The sequence below is a fragment of the Equus asinus genome, chromosome 2 (genome assembly GCF_041296235.1).
Source record: "Equus asinus isolate D_3611 breed Donkey chromosome 2, EquAss-T2T_v2, whole genome shotgun sequence".
NCBI lineage: Eukaryota > Metazoa > Chordata > Mammalia > Perissodactyla > Equidae > Equus > Equus asinus.
In genome coordinates, this window is record NC_091791.1 from 143,431,197 (window position 1) to 143,453,566 (window position 22,370).

The following is a 22,370-nucleotide window of genomic DNA, read 5'->3' on the forward strand; positions in this document are numbered from 1 at the left end:
CTTTATTAACTTTATTTTATAATTTATTTTGTAATTGCTATAAAAGAGAAAACAGCAGATTGTCTCATTAATGTATTAACTAGTGAATTACATCTTTATTTACATTAAGGAGAAAAGGTGAGACAGATCAGAAACCTGAACATAAAACTTAACCTCTGTACAACTATAACACCTCTTTTAATAAGATGTATATAAAATGTAGGCATAAAGTCTAGAATGTTTAAAAAAATGTTGGATATTTGTATATGACTACAAATTTGCCACCTATATTTTGACATTATTATATTCTTTAATCCAAATATTTGCTGGTGCTATTGCATGCTGTCTCAAGGTTCATCCAACACATTGATTCCCACATATTCTCAAAATTCCAGACACGTTAAGTAGGTCAGTTTGGAGTGGTACACAGATAAGACAAATGTGTATTACCTATTACCTAGCTGCTTTTCTAAAAGCAAAGAGTGGTAATTCTCAAAATATGTCTCCTGACCAGTAACATCACCATCACCTGGGAATTTGTTAGAAAAGTAAATCATCGGGCTCCACCCTAGACCTACTGAATCAAATATTCTGGAAATGGAATTTAGCAATGTGTGTTTTAATAAGCTCTCCAGGTAGTTTTGATGCATGTTAAAGTTCAAGAACTTCTGGCATGGAGTGTTATTTCCTTTAAAGTGGTGGTCTTCAGCTCCCTGTTGCCTAGCCAGTATAATGTTGAAAGGATAGTACTAAGTAAAATATGACAGAAGTTAATTTCTCTACCCTCTGGTCAGGGGTTGCTTGGCTGAAGACTAAGACCATATTGCTAATAGATTTTACAGTGAATTTCAATCAGCTACATGCATACCCTTTTGGGCAGTTAGATGCAGTTTCTAATTGACACATCCAATTAATCAATAAAAAGTGAAAAGTGACATAGATATGTATCTCTGAAACAAAAGAATAATTAAGTTGCTCATTAAAATATACACCTTTTTGGATAGGTAGGGTTATGTTCCAGATTCCTTGGTCCTATTCAGGGAAGTTTACCACCATGAGATGAGTCAGGAGATTCAATCCTTTTCGAGACATATCAATAAAAATAACTTACCATTGTACCTAATTGGTCTGCTTTGTGGTCAGCAGAATGAGAGAATTTAGCTAAGCAAACACCCTCACCCCATTCCTCTAAATGTGTTAATAATGGCTAATTTCTAGAATTTGAAGTGCTGTTAATAGGTTAGCAGGCCTATGGATAATTACGTTTTCTGCCATTCAAGAGGATTGTACCAATAAAATATTGTGAAGGAGTAATGCATCTTCTGCTTACATAGCAGTCATAATTCTTCTAAATCAATTACTACAATACAAGCTCTGTAGAGTTTCATAACCAATATCTTATGATTCCTGAAAAGAAATTAAATTTTGGGTTATCTAATTTTCTTTTTCATGTACTTGTACAAATTAGATTGAAGAACAAGGAAATACAACTAAGGCCTTTCTGTAGGCTACAGCAACATATTTTTATGAAAAAAATGAATACAACCTAGGTATTTATTTACAATTGATATGTACTGAGTCATACTCATGAAATAGTTAAGCTATTAAAATATTATAAACAAAAATACAGTCACGTGCCACATAACGACATTTCAGACAATGATGGATCGCATGTACAACAGTGGTCCCATAAAACGAGTACCATATAGCCTGGATATATAGTAGATTTTACCATTTGGGTTTGTATAAGTACATGCCATGATGTTTGCATGATGATGAAATCGCCTAATGATGCATTTCTCAGAAGGTATCTTATTGTTAAGTGACACATGACAGTATATGTTTTACTTTTTAACTATTTGAACTTTCATAGGACAATAAAACAATTATTCACCAAGGAATGAAAATTATTACCTGGCACCCTGGTGATCATTTTGCTGTAGTTGTGTTATAAAGACACAATAATGTAATACAGGTAATACAGTATGAGCATTGTGGTGTAAATAATTTAACTTGTAGCTCAAGTCGTTCTATACCATGAGTTGGCTATTTTATCTGTTTTAGCATAGTGATTCCCAAACTTTGTGCACATGAGAAATCACCTGGGATGCTTTTTAAAAAACAGACTCTCTGCCTGATTCCTAAAGGTTATTTTTGCTTTATGGTTTTCGTGTGACTTATTTTTTTTTAATATTCTCTAGAGTAATCACAGGGTTGCTGTGCCAAAATATGCTCTTAATTTGTATGCAGATAAATGTGTTAGAAAGTCACTTTATAGGAGAAGAAAATTTGTGGCTTGCTTTTCTCTTTCAGTTTTTTTTTTCTAAATAGAATATTGGAAAAGAATGTGCCTCCATAGCCCATAGGATATTGTGCAGTTGTGAACAGTGACTGCTCGTGTGACTGCTTTGGGAACCATTATTAACAGCATCATCCCAAGATTGTCATCGTGTTAGGCAATGTTTCCATCTTGGACTCCATGCAGAGAGTGAATTTTTCCACCAAAAAAAAGATTTTAAACACTCTTTCCGTTTCCAGAGGGAAAAGTGACTGATCCTGCCAAGAAAGAGCAGCTGTCCCAACGTGGTTGGGTTAAAGCGGCAGAGAGCTGCAGCATCATGCAACAAGGCCTGCAAGTGGCCATCACTTTGCAGCTAGTACTAGAGGCCAGCAACACTGTTGTTAGAAGCCAACTAATAAACACATGGCATCAAAAACTATTTTGAGCAAGTGCACAAGCAATCATTTGCTAATTAGGTTTTTGTAGCAAGAAGTGCACATCCTAACACAGATGGTAGGGGATCAAATAAAGAGAAACTCTGAAAAGAAGGATATGATCTAGGCTGGAAAATTTCCCTTGGCAATACCAGTCAAGGTTTTATAACCAGCTCCACTGTGGGGAAAAAATCTGGGAATTGGCATCAGTACACACTATATTACCTTTAAAGGCCATTGTACATGCCTATTTTAAGTGCTATATATACTTTTCATATCAAAGGGTAAATTCTGTCATTTGCAATAAAATCCTTTTTCATCCTTATAAAAGCTCAAAGTTAAGAAGCTTAAGGAACCCATTTAGATACTGCCATATATAAATAACTGGATTAGAAGGACTCTGCCCATTATTTTGAGATTCTGGCACCTGGAGGAGGCTGAGTGTAGCAAGTGGCAACTTTAACATAATTCCGTATTAATAAAGCTTATTTTGGGGCCAGCTCAGCAGCATAGTGGTTAAGTTCAGTGCGTTCCACTTCAGTGACCTGGGTTCATGGGTTCAGATCCTGGGTGAGGACCTATACCACTTATTGACGGCCACACCGTGGCAGCGACCCACATACAAAATTGAGGAAGATGGGCACAGATGATAGCTCAGGGCCATTCTTCCTCAAGCAAATAGAGGAAGATTGGCAACAGGTGTTAGCTCAGGGGTAATCTTCCCCACCAAAAAAATTTAAAAAATAAAGCTTATTTCTATCTAGGAGCCTGCATGTCACACTCAGACTTGGGTTCACGTCTTGCTTCCTCCTGACATTTCAACAACCCCTATGTTGACTGGGCCTGCCTAATGCTTTTTCTTAGCAAGAGAAGGAAGACAAAAGATGGAAATGGAAAGGAGTCAGAGAAAAGAAACTGCATAGAAAGAGAGACAGGAGAACATAGAAAGAGGACAAAGAGAGGGAGAGAAGGGATAAAAAATAAAAAATATTTAAAAGTAGGAGAAGAAAGGAGCTTGGGTATATACTGTCTCTAAAAAATTACATTGCTAAAAGCTAGACATTCATTTCATTTATTTAACTGAATTTTCCCTTTAAATTATGAGGAGCTTAGCAATTGACATTACAAGAGTTAAAAGAGAGAAGGCACCAAGCTCAGTATTTCTATCTTCATTATTTTCAGTTCAGTTCAGTGATGGAGCCATAGATTTGCAACTAAATTTATATTGTGAAACCTGTACATTTCAAACTTGCAATTTTATCTGAAATAAGGAGTCCATTTTTGATGGGTCAACAAGCTGCCCCATAACATTTTTGTTTGGTGAGTGGCTTGGCCCGCATCATTTCCTTTAAGTACAGGTATGATTTGTGTGGTTAATATTCAGCTCAGCAATATATCACTCACATTAGAGTTCAACCACAGAATAGTAACAAAATAGTAGTAGCATTAGGGGAAATTTCTGGAAATATGGCATTTTTAATATAACTTTATCCTTAAGTGATTTTGGTCTTTGAAATTTTCTAAAAGGAGATAGAATTTCCCACAAGAAATCAGTAATTTCTCCACTACATCTTAAAATAGTAAGTGGACTTAAAGTCTGAATATAAAAACATCACTAAAATCAAAGAGAGAATCTCTAGTTATGATCCTTGATTGCTTGTGCTAACCTAATTTAGCCAAATAATTCTAAAAATGACATTGATGCCCTCAGACTGCGCCAAAACCATTAATACACGTTGGGGAATGGAGCCTTATTTTATACAAATTAGACTAAGACCGCAGTGGAGCACAGCTCATATAAGTTCGTTTTGGAAGTTTTGCACCTTCACACGCGTATTTTAGTGATTCTCGATTGTAGGACGCTGAATAGCAAGTTCATTTACAAAAGACTGAGACTCGAGGATAAGGAAAAAGACATTGGGGAGACAAGTGTATAATCGTCTCTTTGGAGTTAAAAACAATATCACATGTGAAGAGGCCCAATCTCGAAAGAAGCATTTTCAGCCTTATAAATTTAGAAATAAAAGAGATCTTTGCTTTGAAATCCAACCTGTCTTTACATATAGCTCATATACTTACCACAAAAAGGAGTAATGTGGATAAAATCTTAAACAGAAATATCCCCACATTCTAGCCACCCTTGGGCTTGTTTTATGGAGGTGATGGGGGTGGGAGAATGCCAGCTGCATGACCTTCCCTCTAGGCACCATCTCCAGTCCTGAATTCCCCAGATGCTCATGTCAGCTTGTGAAAAGAAAGACTGAGGCAGCAGGAGGAGGCAGGTGCACAGCTAGTATTTCACTGTCTGTCTGATCCAAACAAGCAAATGAGAATAAGGAGGAAGTGCAATGGTCTTTAGGTTTGGGGGAAAAACAGCCAGGTGAAGGATAAGATGCTTACTATCACAAACCTCATAAAAGAATCTTTCTCCTTCCTTCTTCTGCTCATGGAATTGCAAGTCAAGGTGTTGGACAAAGACATGACACATTACAGACACAGCACACAACACATTTTTGACAGAGATTTTTCGATGTGAACAAATAACCACCGATACATCAAAAACCACTAGCGCCACACAGCACGTTACAGAACGAACGTTGGTATCAGGTTAACATTGCACAATACAGTAAAAAGCACGTGCAATTTTTGGAACTTTACAGATCATTAGCATATACATATTTAATTGTGTACATATGACTATATATATATATTTATATACACTACAAAAGGCTATTGGCCATCTCCCTTCTCCCATTCACACTTTTAAAGTATTTATTAAAGTATTCTGTTGTGGATAATAATTGCCTTAGTTGTTAATGGGATTTTAGATTATTATCATTTCCTGTTCTTTGGCTAAACCATGTGAAAACTTAATTACAACACTTTCCATAGCAAAGAGATATGGTGCTAATGATCTCTAAGTAGATATTTGTCAAATGCAAGCATAAAAACATACCCACCTCTTTTCCTCCCATAGACTCAAACATTTTTTCCAGCTGGACCCGCAATTGTTGAATATTGTTCATCAATATACAGGGCTTTAAATAAAACAATCCGAAAAAAAGTAGTGTGAGAACCCTTTTATACATTAAATTGTTGAATGAGTTTACCTAAAATATGATAGTGTACAACTATCACTGAATTCCTATTATATTTGGCAAATATAATAATTCTGCTATTTTAAGATTATACTTTTTAAGAGTTAAGAATGGAAGGGGGGGCAGGTGGGCAGCCCAGTGGCATAGTGGTTAAGTGTGTGCACTCCACTTCAGCAGCCCAGGGTTTGCAGGTTCAGATCCTGGGTGGGGACCTATACACTGCTCATCAGGTTGTGCTGTGGTGGCATCCCACATACAAAATAGAGGAAGATTGGCACAGATATTAGCTCATCTCCATCTACTGCGTTACGATTAACTCTCAACTCCAAGGGGCTTATTCCCACTGGAACACCTGTGCTTTCCAGACTCTGCGACTTGGCTTAGCATGTGACCTCTTCACTTGAATCTCTGCATATTTGAATCATATCCATCATTCAGGTTAGAGCCTTCTCTTTCCTCAATTGTAGACTTTTCTTACTCACTTGACATTGTTTTATTTAACTTTATATTTGAGTTCCTTTTCACCATCTTGCCTGCTGACCTTAAATGCACTATATGTGCTGCTGTGTCTTTTTGGTTTTTTTCTCACTCACAGAGCCTTACACATAATACATGCTTTAAAAATGTTTCTTGACTTGTTGTTTCTGAGGAGACAGAAATATGAAAATAACAAAAAGATGTAAAGCTTTGTGACAGGACTAGATGTGACCTTAGAATGGTAGTAATTAATTTATAATTGGAAAGTAAAATTCAGAATAGTTATAGAATAATTTGATATTTGCTGTATGCTGATTCTGAAGAGCCAGTAGATTAGGGAAAGAAAAGAGTAAAAGAAAGGAAAATGGATATATCTTCCAAGTTGCTGGGAAATCAGCCAATAATGAATCAGAGAGAGGAAAGCAAAGGACTTATAGGACATCAGAGAGATGTTAGCACTCATCAGCGGAAAGATTTTATTATTGTTTTAACCACATTACTGACCTTTGAAAAACTTTCTATTTGACTCTTAAAGTGACCACATCCTAACTTCGATTTAGGAAAACAATTTAAAATTTCTATTTTGCTCATTTGATTCCAGTCACTTAAATATTTTATTTTTTAACACAGATATCTGATATTTATCTCCCACAGATTCTGTTCAGTAAGCTGAACCACACGTTGCACAAATGATTCCAATTTCCTGCCATAATCAAGAGCCACTTGATCTAAGTTTAGTCCTTTCCATAGTATGTATGGTCAGACTTTCATGGGTTTCAGCATCTTGACCCCAAATCAACAAACTGAGCTAATAGACGTTTTTCCATTAGGGAATAGCGTCATCATTTTTTTTGTTTCTTTTGGTTTTTTTCATTACAGAAGGAGAATGTATGGCTTGAACTGGTCAGTCCTACCAGGGAGAAACTAAGGTCAAAGGAGAGATCACGACTCTTAATGAGAAGCAGGAAGACTACATGAAGAAAGATTTTATCATCCTGCTCCCCATAGGTCCAAGTTAGCTGGATAGACTCTTCTATGGTTATTTGATGTTAATATTCAAGCTTATCTTTTTTGCACATATAATATTATTCTAGTACCCACTTTATAAATAAACACCAACCCGCAAGCCTTCTTACTAAGACCGTTTCCGATGAAAAGGAGCTACTAAGAAATAAAATGAACATAGACACTTGGCTCACTTGGCATTAACTGCTATTGATGCTTACTGAGATAAGGCTACATAGAGAAAAGAAATGCAGTTATCCAGAAGGAGACAAAAATAAATACAAAACTTTCTTCTTTCCTGAAGCTTTCCCTGACCTTGAAATGTTCAAATTCCAATTTTAGTGAATCCATTTGTAAAAACACTACTGGGAATTGAATTACACAAATCCACCCTAAACCTAACTAGGAAACAGCTTTTACTTTAAACACCTCTACAGTAAATGAAACAAACAAAAAAACACCACCACTCACAGTAAAGGGAACATTAAAACCTGATTCAGAAGTATCATTGATTGATGAGCTTGGTTAGATGAAGTAACCTATGTTTGAAGTCAAGTTGTAATCTTTTAAATTAATTAATTAGTTAATTAATTAAATTGTGGTAACATTGGTTTATAACATTGTATAAATTTCAGTTGTACATCATTATATTTTGATTTCTGTGTAGATTACATCATGTTCACCACCCAAAGACTAGTTGCAATCTATCATCACACATGTGTCTAATCACCCCTTTCATCTTCCCCCCTTCCCTTTTCCCCTCTGGTAACCACCGCTCCAATCTCTGTTTCCATGTGATTATTGTTTTTATCTTCTATTCATGAATGAAATCATATAGTATTTGAATTTCTCCCTCTGACATATTTTGCTTAGCATAATATCCTAAAGTTCCATCCATGTTATCTGATAAGGGGTTAATACCCAAAATATACAAAGAACTCATACATCTTAACAACAAAAAAAACTAACAACCTAATTAAAAAATGGGCAAAAGATCTGAATGGACATTTCTCCAAAGAAGATATACAGACAGCCAACAGGCACATGAAAGATGTTCAAATCACTAATTATCAGGGAAATGCAAATAAAGACTACAATGAGACATCACCTCACTCCCATCAGAATGGTTATAATTAACAAGACAGGAAACAAGTGTTGCAGAGGCTGTGGAGAGAAGGGAACCCTCATACACTGCTGGTGGTGGTGGAAACTGGTGCAGCCACTATGGAAAACAGTATGGAGATTCCTCAAAAAATTAAGAATAGATCTACCATATGATCCAGCTCTTCCACTTCTGGATATTTATCTAAAGAACGTGATAACATGGATGTGTAAAAATACATGAACCCCTATGTTCATTGCAGCATTAGACACAATAGCCAAGACTTGAAGCAACCTAGGTGCCCATCAAAGGACAAATGGATAAAGAAGATGGGGTATATGTACACATTGGAATACTACTTAGCCATAAAAAGTGATGAAATCTGGCCATTTGTGACAAGTTGTAATCTTTTTTATTTGTGTATTTTGGCTTTCCCCCTAAAAACATCATAATACATTGTCTTTCATCTAAATCTAGAACAAAGTTAGAAACCTAAAATACAATGAATATGAAAGTTCTGTTCAGACTATGCTATTTCTACATAACTGAAGTATGTTTCTGAGTTGAAAAATATTGCAAGAAATATTCAAAATCAAGTAATTCTTATTTGGAGAATGTTGCTTTGCTATATTTCGGAATGTGGGAAAAGTAGATTAAAAAACTTTTGACCCATTTCCAATTTAAAATGTCACAGTAGAAAAAAAAATTATCCCGCCACAGGACTTTTATATAACCTTTGTCTTTAATTCTGACCCCTGGGAAAGCAAATGTCATGGTCTCTTAAAAGACGTCTCTCTTTAAAAATTTCTAGCTCAATTTGCAGATGAAATAGGTATATTGCTGTACATATACTGAGAAAAGAAAAAATAAAAAGTTTCAATGTTCTTGATATTCAAAGAAATCTGTAACAATAGTTATATATACACACAAATGTACAAAAGCACTTCTTCAGTTTGTCCCAGCTGAAAGCCTATAGTAAGCAGCTAATTGATATTCTTTCATGGAAAAGCTAAAATGATACTTGGCATTTAGTGAGAGTTTAAGATTGCTCAAGACATCAGTAATTAGTGAAGAAAAGCATTGAGAAAAGCAAAATCAAGTTCCTGTGCTATAATATTTGCAAAAGTGTTTCTTTTTTAATAAAAATTTGATTTTGAAAAGTGTAAAATATACAGAAAAAATAAAAAGAATAAACAATTTATGATTTTTTTCTTAGTTTTTTAAAAAATAAAATACTCTACAGAATGGTAACACAAAGTGGAAATCTGCAGTGTCCTTTTAATGTTTTTTCCTTTCTGAATGACAGGAATTAGCCTCGATAATTCTTAGCCACCTTTCAAAATCTTGAATTTGGTATTCTAATAAAATCGAAATCTTTTCTGAAATTATCCGGCTCTGGTTTGCTCTGAATAATTTTGTGCCGGTTACTTTTCAAATGTATTATCCTTTAATTATAATTATATACTTTCAATAAACAACTATCTTGCCTTTTACAATATTTATAATCATTGACAATTAGAAATCACTGCTGAGATATCTGGGTGTTTTAATAAAATTTCTGCACAGTATATTAATTTAAAGGAAAGAAGCATCTTCTGGGACCCTCAAGAACCATTAAGACTGACATCTTAATGAGCTGTCAGAAGAGGTCAATGATGTTTCAGTGAGAATTCTCTTTTAGACATGCTTGATAGTGAGAACTGCTTTTTTGAGGAGAAAAAAAACCTGGTTTTCCTCTTTAAAAATCTAGTACTGACTTTTTAAATATATTTTTTCAGTGCTTTTAAAAAAATTCCTATACTGTTACCAACATATTTCTCCTAATCTTACGTATGGTGAATAAGATTTCACCTTCCACCATAAAATAACACTGATTATATTCCAAATCACTTTACCTTGCTTCTCTTTGTGCCTTTTATAGACTAAGTTGCAATACTGGTTTGGATTTCATAAACATTTTCTCAATCATCCAAAAAATAAAAGAGTAAGTTAATAACTCAGAGAAGAAATCAGCATCATTCCCTACATTAACCATCCTTCTCAATTTATTTGAAAACTGAAAGACCAAATTATACTCATTTTGGTATTGGTGCCAAACGACACTAGTTGGTGTTAACACTAAATAACCTTTTAACTCCTAATTCTCAGCTCCAATGTTTTACAATTATATGGGCTTTCCATTGTTTACATGAGTCTTCTTCCTTATCATCATGGAAAAGTACAAACTGGCTGACACTGAGATGCTCTCAACCTTCCTCTGAATTCTGTATCGTAACCAGTTCAGGACTACTAGAGAAGTTTCCAACAATTTCTTGAGATCCCTATTCCCTATAATCCTGAATGAAGACAGAAAGAAAACAATTTCTCATGCTTACTTATTGATTTGAATAAGTGAATCTCAACTGAGGAATACTTGAAAGTAGAGACATTTTTACTTACCACATTTTCCTTATCACAATATGAACTGAAATCACTTGATACAATTGCAGCATACTGAAGCAGTACTTTGTTGATAGTCTAGGGAAAAAAACCCAAATATTGTGAAATTCAACCAGGCAAGTAAGTATTTATATACACTATCCAGGTTAATGCTAATCAGGCAAACTTTTCATATGTCTTTTTTTCAGCTGAAAGGGAGCCATAAACAGTGATTAAATCTACACTCTTGCCAAGAGAAGGATCTCAATTAAGCTCTTATATTTAGATCACAATTTGTAATATTTCTGAGTACATTTGAAAGGTATTCCACCTGGACTCATTCCATTTTAATGTAATCTACTCCACAGCAAAATTCTTTATTTCTAACTTAACTAACTACTCAGAAGATACACTATTTTCTGGCAACCTTCTCTATGTTTGGATACTTATTAGTTGATGACCCCTAATGTTCCCCCCCACCCCAGAAAAAATTGACACTTCATGCTTTGAATCATCTTTCATGATTTCTAGTGTCACTCCCACCCCTGGCCCAACCACACACACACACATATACCATGCCAAAATTCTTTGTGGTGGTCATTTTCTCAACTTTCTCTAATGTTCCTAAATACCTCATTATAAGTGGGGCCAGAGCATTCCTATACGTGGTACTTAGCAATGAATATTTTCAGTAATTTTCTATGATAAGGAGCCTTACTGACTAATATCAAAGATCACCTCTTAAAATCTAAAACTTCAGCTTTAGTTGCATTGCACTATCTCAATACATTTACCTTCATATTTATTGATGCATTATTTGATAAAATATTGCCTGATCTTACCCCTCTGTCTGTCCTTTTCATCTTAATTCCACATTTTCCTTTTCCATCCAATAACAGTTTCTGAGCCTAAAGATGCCCTCTGCTTTCATTAATTATGCAAAAAAAGGGGAAATGAATGAACTTAGTTACATTTTATTTCAATTACTTATAGATGTATTGATCAGTCTGCCTCCTACTGCTTTTACTTATGTACCTTGAATTATCTATCGTAAGCCAAATGTGGATGTGATTTTCTTAGAAGAGAGGAAACAACAATGACAATAGATATATGCCATATATTTTCATAGAAAAGCGAGGACGAAAAAGCTTTTATTTTCATTTTTGTATAACATATTCTGAATTTTCTTTGTGGCTCAAAATCAACTCAGGGAGACACTCCAAGGAGTTAAACTAAATGAGAGATGTTTAATCTACAAACCTGAAGTCACCAAATGTGACTATGAACTTGTTTTATAAATTTTTAAAATCACAATGGAAACCTGAAATTAGGGATAACACAGAAAGAAAATCAATGTTTTTTGGGAGTACAGAGTGAGATGATAATATGCATCAATTTAAGTCAGAAGTCGGTCTTGGAAAATATAAAATCTCATCAAGCAGCAGACCAATAAATCTAGGAAAACAGATTGCTGATCAGACTGAAGTATCTTCCAAGTGCAGCTGTTCAAATTTTACTTTACACATAATGCTGAAAATTACTTTGGGACTTACCTAAGGAGCACTAATTCACTTGTACATATGAGGACTACTCTCAATTTACAGGTTTTAATGACAGTGTAAACTATAGGAATCATTTCACTATATTGCAAAACCAAAAACAAGCAAAAGCCTGACTTTAGGAGCTTGTTGCAACTCAGACATCATAACTTAAGATAAAGTTTGGGCAGGGGAATCCAGATATCCATTTCTGATCATTCTCGAGGTAGCCTATCCCCATGGTCTAAGGCTTGCCTCTACTTCACAGGAAGACCCAGTTTCTTGAATTCCTGCTTGGGGACAACTGATCCTAGGATCTCACATCTATTAGCCTACAAGCAGCAAGTCAGGATGGGTTGTGGGTAAGGAAAAGTGCTCAGCCATGTAGAACATGATTTAAGGCCTTTTGCCCATAAGAGTTGTGGGTAGACTAGTTGAAATAATATCCATTTCTTTATTAATGTACAAGGTATATCTGAATGAAAGTGTGCATGTACATTTTAGGGGAAATTTGATTTCACTCTAATTTATTCAACAAAGTAAGTCGCTATCAGATATTAGTTCTTTAACTAATGCTAGTAAGTAGTTAATGTAACTCGTGTCTACCCAAGACACAGCTCCAGCAGCAGCATAAGCATCACCTGGGAACTTGTTGGAAATGCAAATACTCTGGTCCTCTCCCAGGTCTATGGAATCAGCAATTCTGGGGTTGGGACCCAGTGATGTGCATTTTAATGAGCCTCCAGGTGATACTGATCCAAGCTGAAGTTTGAGAACCACAGTCCTAACTAAAGCATAGCAGGGTGAAAGTAACTCTTCAGAGAGAAACTGTTGATGGAAGGAATTCCTAGCAAGGCCTGGAAGATAGGATTTCTGAGTGTCTGAACTTAAGTCGTGATTTTAGCTTTGTGGGATTGTTGGTCTTCAGAAATGGGACCTCGCAGAGAGAAAGGCAATAGATAGCCAAGTAGGGGTTATTTGCATCATATTCTATAATAAAACACAGTTTATATGAAGAATAGTCATGAGGTGTAGACAGTTCTTTCATGGATGCAGCAAAGGACCTGCCATTCAAAGAGCTCCAGATTAAATAAAATGAAATTCTAATAGGATTGTGGAAAATAAGCAGGTAGTCATAGTACCTATCTCATGGGGTTGTTGTGAAGAATAAGTGAGGCAATATATGTAAAATGATTAGCACACAGTGATGCCCAATAAATTAGCACTGTTGTTTTATTAAAATTAGGATTAGGTTCCCAGAGATGAGAATATGTGTGTCTCATTCAGTATCTCTGGTACCCGGCAAACAGCCAAACTCACAGCCAGGACTTAGTAAATGTTTGTTGATTTGTTTTTAAGTAATACTGAAGATATTGTTACTTCGTGTCTCTCTTTTTTAATTAAACTAGTAGTACAGCCAGAGGAATATTTGCTACCCATGTGCCCACTTTACCACTCATCATAGCTCCTGACTGTGCCGCTATGAAATTTGAAGCATTTGTTTGGTACCTTAGTCAATCTTACATATGCTTTAGTAAGAACAAATCATCCCTTTAAGTCCCATTTCAGAATGCTATATCTTCTACAATGTCTGTAGATATCATTAATATGTCTTCTTTCCAGGAGTTGGTTTAAATCAATGTTAGGTCCCAGGAAGAGAATATGATTTCAGTATTTTTTGCTACAGAGATCCCAAACCTAAGATGGATAGGGTTTTCAAGATCAGTTGGTCACATCTGATGAAACAAAACAAACCCCAATAGTCTGAAGTCACTGTGAAATTGCAGTTACATTATCCACAAAGCCCCATTTTTATGAGGTTTTGAATCATTCCAATAAAATATAATTTATTTTTCAATGAAAATTGCCAACTTCTACTTTCCCAGAAAATGTTTTTCATTGTTCTTACATTATTTCCTTGTGATAATAACTGGGGAGTGTTGAATTTCCATGAATTAAACATGTTTTACTTAATTGAAATGTTTTTATTGTGCCAATAAAAGCTCACATTTCCTCAGTGACACATGGAACCTGATTCTTTTCTTCTTGCTTCAGAGAATGTTTTCCTGTGTGTGATTCTAATATGACCTCCTTTGTGACCTCCCACACCTATACCTCCCTCAGTCCCTTTGATTGTACCCCTAGTAGTCTCAACATGGCTAGGTTCAGTTTTACAACTGGAGAAAGGTCAGAGCTTCTGAGGGGTGGAGCATAGGCTGGAGCCCAGGGCCCAGGAGTCCCAGTTCAGCTTTCCTTCCACTTTCTCTCAGGGCTGCCATGTCTCCACCTTACGTACTCTGCTACCTGACTACTCTCAGAGAGAATTCTCATTACTTCTCTAACATGTGCAATTATAATAGTATGTTACGAGATATATTAACTCTGAGATTATTAAATTCTCATATAATCCTGCTTCCACTACAAGTCCTACAAAGTTCCAAGAATAGCATGTGACATAACTTTTGAAACACTATCCCTAATGACCCTGTTTCATTCTTTCCTTGGCAGTTGCCCAAAATGCAGCTGCAGTTCAAGCAAAGACTTTCTTATAGAATTTTTTTGAATAATTCTCCTGCAGAATTTACTGCAGATTTCATCATATTGGGAAATTGAAATCAGAAGTCCAAGAAAGTCTCCTCTAGGAATTATCCAAATAAATGATTTTTAGACATTATCTTAAAAAGCAGGAGGTTGCTTTAGTCTTCCTAATTAACAGATAGAGACTGGAGTTCAAAATATTTCATGGCAGATAAATAATGTAACACAGCTTAGGCTGACAGCCTGTCTGCCTAAAAGCCTTTGCTGGCTCCTCATTTTCTACTAAGGTTCAGCCACTTTGCCCGCTCTTCAAGACTTTTTACAATGTGGGCCTAAATTTCCAACTGTAGCTCATTAGCCCTTTTTGAGCCTTATGCTCTCTCCTCATTGGGGGCTCTCAGGCTAGAACCTGTTGGTCACAGAATGGTGGAGGGTGACAAAGGTTCTCTCCTTGATCAACCTCTAGCCAGGCTTCTCTGAGCCCTCTTCTCAACTAGACCTCAACCTTGGCCTATAAAGACTTCAAAAAAACAGTAGTATAGTGTCTAACAGCTCAAGGTCACATCCCTAGGATGATCACAGATTCCCTTAAAGTGTCTGCCTGTGAAAACTCAATGCTTGCAAAAGAATTTTCTATTTGTTTCAGTCAACAGCTCAGGATTGGGCCACTGTCTTCCAGCCTCTGTGGGAGGATAGGAGCCAGCTTCAATAAGCCTCAGTTACAAACCCAGTTGGGTTTCACATGGAACAAACCCCACTTCCTACTTTTTGTGATTTTTCACTTCCCTGACTCTACTGAGCCTCCCCAACCCCCCACAGGCTTCTTCCCTCATTCTCCCTTTAAAATACCTGGTCACCTCTATACAAATCAAAGTTGAGTCCAGTCACTCTGGACTCTTTTCCCTATTGCAATAGCATATTACCCATTAAAATCTGTCCTTACCATTTTAACTAGTGTCTGGCTTTGTTTATCTTTGACAAAGCGTACCCTATAGTGTCACCCAACCCATATCTGATGTTGTATGAGCAGGAAGTAAATCTTTTTGGTGTTAAAACATGGAATTTGTTTTACTTGTTACCACAGTGTAAACTATCCTACCACAATTAATAAAGATATCTCCTGCAAGAAGCCAGTGAACCAAGTTTAAACTTTTCTAAGAGCCAGGGCCAATGACAAGATCAAGCTCAATCCTCCCATTCATAAAGGACCTCAAATTTAGACTTTTTTTGATAACACTAACGAAGTTATATGCTCATTGTGGTCATATCTGTGGTTAAAAGCAGCAGCATGTTAAATGTACATATCCGTTATAGGTTGAATTGTGTCCCCCTACAAAATTCATATGTTGAAATCCTAACATCTAGTATTTTACAATGTGACTCTATCTTGAGATTGGGCCTTTAAGGAGGGGATTTAGTTAAAATTAGGCCATTAGTGTGGATTCCAATCCAATCTGACTGTTGTCTTTATAAGAAGAGAAAATTTGCACACACATAGAAACACCAGGGGTGCGTGTGCACAGAGGAAAGACCACAGAGGACACAGTAAGAAGGCAGCTATCTGCAAACCAAGGAGAGAGGTCTCAGAGGAAATCAAACCTGCTGACACCATTGCATTTCCAGCCTCCAGAACTGTGGGAAAATAAATTTCTGCTGTTTAAGCCACCAATTCTGTGGTATATTATTATGGGAGCACTGGCAAATTAATACAACATCTTAAATATTATACAGTTTGAGTTTTAGCATTTCCTTATTTTTTAACATGTGAAATAGATTTATATTTTCTGGGCCTTTTTCAAACTCTGAGATGTCTTGACTATAGCATTTAAATTTGTCATAGTTGTTTATAGGTTTGGCCCTCCCATTATCAGTTTTTTGAGGTCAGAGATTGTACTTATTCATGACTACATCTCTCAAAGTAGCTGGTAAAGAGTGCAAGTGAGGCAATGAGTAAGAAGCACTTGTTGAATGAACATCTGAGATCTCTGCCATCATCCCACCCATGGAGCCAGACTTGTCCTTAGGACCATGAGACACAGGACTGTGTAGGTCATTCCCCTACATTACTATGTTTGTTATGTCACTACCTTGCTTAGAAATCTCCAAATGTTTAGTGTTTCTTAAATCATCCAAGAGATTAAATCTAAACTTCTCAGGCTGGAAAGCAAAGCTCTTCAAGACCTGGACCCATCTTCACACTCCCAACCTTTTCCACTGCCTCTCCTAGCACAAGTCTTTTTTGCCAGAGGGTTGTTTCTCCCTGCTCCTCACATGTTAAGCTTAGCGCTTTACTTCCTTCTTTGTTCTTGCTATTCCCATGGTTTCGAATATTTTTCTAACTTTCTAACCTAAATAAACTTCTCGTTTATTTGAGCCTGCTTTTCCAATGAAACCTTTGTCTATTCAGTTCTCATTAGTTTTCCTTCTGCTCAACTTTGTGTAGATCCCAACCGAATTGTGTCCCTCTTCATGTCATCTCCCAATTAGTTCATTCCATGTTATCTTGATTATTACATGGAATCTTTTGTTTTTTAATATTTGAAAGGCAGAGATTACATCTTTTATTATATTTCCATCGAAAGTCTTGGCAAAGTAGTAAGCATTTTGCAAGCCCTCTTAGACTCCAAGAGGAGGAAGAGGTCTTAAGAGTGATAAAGTTGGTCAAGATCAATCTGTCAACTAAGAAAACTAAATTCGTAAAAATCAAGTGAACTGCTCAGACTCACACTAAAGTTATTGGCTGATTTCAAATGAGAACTCAGTTTTCATGACTTCAAGTCCAATACACTTTTCATCATACTATAGTGTCCACTAAAAAATACTTGCAATTTGAATATGAAATGCCAAGGCTTATTTTCAGTTAGAACCACATTTGAAATGGAAATAATTTGGCTACCCATGGTAATCTCTTCAATTACAAATGACTGTCATTAACGTGAATAATAGGTTTTTAAAATGATAAATCCATGTTTAAGAAACAGGAAGTACAGAAACAAAGATAAATTTCAAACAACTAAACTTATTAGTACTAGAATTAGAAATTAAACTGGGGTAGTTGTGTCAGAGAAGACTAATACCACAAAACAACAGCATGTTTCAGGTTCTGTGTATGAAAATAATAACATGCTACAGTTCCATCAAAGACAGGAGTCATTTCATTTAACCTACCTTTGCAAATCTTCTCATTAAGTGAGATAATGCTTCAGGATTAGGACATTCCAGTTTCTTAATAATCTCAAAGCTCTGATTAAGCTGAGCAAAGACATCAACCACAGAACAAGAGAAAAGGGCATGATCAGACGTCTGCTGGAACTGAGGGGAGAGAAGGCGAAACCATCCAGGAAGCACATTAGAGGGACTGTGTAAAGAGTCTTCATTATTTCACATAAACAACTGAATCTCCTATATTATGTACCTTCATATCATGTACCTTCATTTCTTGGTAATAAAATACCCATTTTAAAATCATCCATCAACTTTTCTAGAAAGTGTAGTGGAACTAATATCATGGGGCAGGCTGCTATTCATTGGTTTCTCGATTGCTGAATTGAGGACTAGTTCTTTCATATTTCTCATTCCCCACAGGCATTAGGATGGATTAGCAAGCTGATTGTGACTCAAGACTTTTGAGTTGCTCCAGAGGGGCTGGGAGGGTGTCTGCTCCTAATCTTGTAATCCTGGAAAGGTTCCAGGACAACAAGGGAGTTTTGTACAAGGCTACTGACTCTGTAGATTCAGACCAATTCAAGAAGTAAAGAATCTTGGGGCAAAAGGGTGATTGATGTTTTTTTTTTTAATTTAAGCAATTCTCTAGGGTTCCTACTAGCCCTTTAAAATTGTCTTTTAAATTTATTTTGATCATTAGAGAATTAAAACAAAACTTAATTAATAACAATGAGCCTAACAATTCCCATTAGCCTAAAATTGAGCAGCGTGAATGATTCTTGACAATAAGCAATCTTAAAGTAATTTAAACTCACTCCATCTTTTTTGTCTCTTCCCAGTGCTCCATGAAGGAACTCCATTGATACATCTTCATTTTCATCTAGCCACTGCATGACAAAAGGTTCAAACCACCTAAATAAACAAGAATAATGTTACATACAATAAAAGAGGTCATTTGTACATAAATAACAGTGAACATTGCTCTTTTCTTATATGAGAGTAACTCAGGACCAAAAATCTCTTTTTACTCCCTTTTTCCAGTTCTACTTCCTCAGAGACCTTTAGCTTTACTTCATCAAATGTATCCCCCTCTCTTTTACCTTTAGTCCCTCACTCTTTCTTGGTTCTTCCAGTGCTGCCTCAGAAATGCTTAGTTCCCAATTCCCACTCTACAATTCCCTTTACAATTCAGAATCCTGTAAAATTCAGACCTTGTGGGCTGTGACGCCTGTCATGCCTTTCTCTCATAGTGGTTTACTATTGGGTTTCTACTCATACCGACTAGTCTCTTGTAACTTATCCTGGGTACTCACGTTAACTTCTTATGATCTATAATTCATCTGCACTTGGGTTTTTTAAATGGTCTGAGTCAAGTTTCAAAGTTCTTTTTTCTACATGGATGTGCAATTGTCTAGCACCATTTAATTAGAAAACCATCCATTCCTTCACTCCCTTGAGTTAGCATCTTTGAGGCAGATCAGGTAACACCATATGTGTAGGTTTGTCTTTGGGCTATTTTGTCCCATTGGTCTACTTATCGTGCACTAACACTGCACTCTTTTAATAACTGTATCTCTTTAACAAGTCTTGATAACTGATATTTCAGTTCTCCAACATTTTTACTTCTTCTCAAGATTACCTTGGCTTTCATAGCCCTTTGTGTTTCTGTATACATTTTTGAATAAGTTGGCAATTTGCACAAAAATATCTGCTGAAATTTTTATGGGATTGTATTGAATCTAGAAGGCAATGTGAGGAGAAATACTATCTTTACAATAATGCATCTTTTTAGGAACATTGTGTGTTTAGTTCATCTTAAATTTCTCTCAGTGATTTTTTATAGTTGCCTGAATAGAGGGCTTGCACATCTTTCATCATGTTTCTTTTTCATGGTTTTAAAGTTATTTGAATAGTATGATTTATATATAATTTTCTAATTGTGGCTATTATATAGAAATGCAATGAACTTTTACATAGACTTACAGCATTCACTTTTTATTTAATCTTTTCAATCATTTTATTGAGGTCATAATGGTTTATAACAGTGTAATTTCAGGTGTACATTATTGTTTGTCGGTTTCTGTATAAACTTTATCATGTTCACCACCAATAGTCTAATTTTTTTATCTTTCACCATACATATGTGCTCTTTTACCCCTTTCACCCACCCTTCAACCCCCTTTCCCTCTGGTAACCACTAATCTGCTCTCTTTGTCCATGTATTTGTTTATCTTCCACATATGAGTGAAATCATACAGTGTTTGTCTTTCTCTCTCTGGCTTATGTTGCTTAACATAATACCCTCAAGGTCCAACCATGTTGTTGTAAGTGGGACAATTTTGTCTTTTTTTATGGCTGTTTAGCATTCATTGTATATATATATATACCACATCTTCTTTATCCATTCATCAGTTGGTGGGCACTTGAGTTGCTTCCATGTCTTGGCTGTTGTGAATAGTGCCGCAGTGAACATAGGGTTGCATAAATCTCTTTGAATTGTTGATTCCAAGTTCTTTGGATAAATACCCAGTAGTAGGATAGCTGGATTATATGATATTTCTGTTTTTAATTTTTTGAGAAAACTCCATATTGTTTTCCACAGTGGCTGAACCAGTTTGCATTCTCACCAGCAATGTATGAAGGTTCCCTTTTCTTCACATCCTCTCTAACATTTGTTATTTTTTGTCCTGTTAATTATAGCCATCATGACAGATGTAAGGTGATATCTCATTGTAGTTCTGATTCTCATTTCCCTAATAATTAGTGATGTTGAGCATTGTTTCATGTGCCTGTTCACCATCTGTTTATCTTCTTTGGAAACATGTCTTTTCATACCCTCTGCCCATTTTTTGATCAGGTTGTTTGTTTTTTTGTTGTTGAGTTGTATGAGTTCTTTCTATATTTTGAAAACTAACCCCTTGTTGGATATATAATTTGCAAATATTTTCTCCCAGTTGGTGGGTTGTCTTTTTGTTTCGTTCTTTGTTTCCTTTGCCTTGCAGAAGCTTTTTAGTCTGGTGTAGTCCTGTTTGTTTATTTTTACGTTTGTTTCCCATGCCTGAGTAGACATGGTATTCAAAAAGATGCACTAAGAATCATGTCAGAGTGTACTGTCTATATTTTCTTCAAGGAGTTTTATAGTTTCAGGTCTTAATTCAAGTCTTTAATCCATTTTGAGTTAATTTTTGTGTTTGGCAAAGGATAATGGTCTACTTTCTTTCTTTTGCATGTAGCTGTCCAGTTTTCCCAACACCATCTGTTGAAGCAACTTTCCTTTCTCCATTGTATGTTCTTGGCTCCTTTGTCAAAGATAACTGTCCATAGATGTGTGGTTTTATTTCTGGACTTTCAATGCTATTCCATTGATCTGTGTGTCTATTTTTCTGCTAGTACTATGGTGTTTTGATTACTATATCTTTGTAGCATATTTTGAAGTCAGGGATTGTGATGCCTCCAGCTTTGTTCTTTTTTTCAGGATTGCTGTGGCTATTCAGGGTCTTTTGTTATTAAATATAAGTTTTAGGATTCTTTGTTCTGTTTCCATGAAGTCATTGATTCTGATCGGGATTGCATTGAATCTGTAGACTGTTTTTGGTAATATGGACATTTTAACTATTATTATTCTTTCAACCTATGAGCATGGAATATCTTTCCATTTCTTTATGTCTTCTTCAATTTCCTTCAATAATGTCTTATAGTTTTCAGTTATAGGTCTCTCACTCCTTAGTTAAATTTATTCTTAGGTATCGTATTCTTTTTTTTGTGATAGTAAATGGGAGTAGATTCTTGACTTCTCTTTTTGCTAGTTCTTTATTAGTCTATGGAAATGCAACTGATTTTTATATGTTGATTTTGTATCCTGCGACTTTGGTGTAGCTGTGGATTATTTCTAATAGTTTTCTGGTAGATTCTTTAGTATTTTCTATATATAGAATCAAGTCATTTGCAAACAGCCAGAGTTTCACTCCTTCCTTTCCAATTTGGATACCTTTTATTTCTTTTTCTTGACTAATTTCTCTGACCAAAATCTCCAGTACTATCTTGAATAGGAGTGGCGAGAGTGGGCACCCTTGTCTTGTTCCTGTTCTCTGAGGGGTGGCTTTCAGTTTTTCACTGTTTAGTATGATGTTGGCTGTGGGTTTATCATATATGGCCTCTATTATGTTGAGGTACTTTCCTTCTATACCCACTTTATTGACAGTTTTTATCATAAATGGATGTAGGATCTTGTCAAATGCTTTCTCTGCATCTATTGAGATGATCATGTGATTTTTATTCCGCATTTTGTTAATGTGGTGTATCACAAGGATTGATTTATGGGATGTTGAACTATCC

General features: G+C 35.8%; 1 protein-coding gene across 1 annotated transcript in view; it reads right to left on the reverse strand.

Moving 5' to 3' along the window:
- The window catches only part of UNC13C (unc-13 homolog C), a 565,722-nt gene that overhangs the window by 101,363 nt on the left and 441,989 nt on the right, over positions 1–22,370 (reverse strand). The window contains 4 exon segments of the mRNA XM_070501335.1: positions 5,655–5,732; positions 10,816–10,893; positions 18,039–18,182; positions 18,851–18,947. Of these exon segments, the coding sequence (XP_070357436.1) occupies positions 5,655–5,732; positions 10,816–10,893; positions 18,039–18,182; positions 18,851–18,947 (397 nt within the window).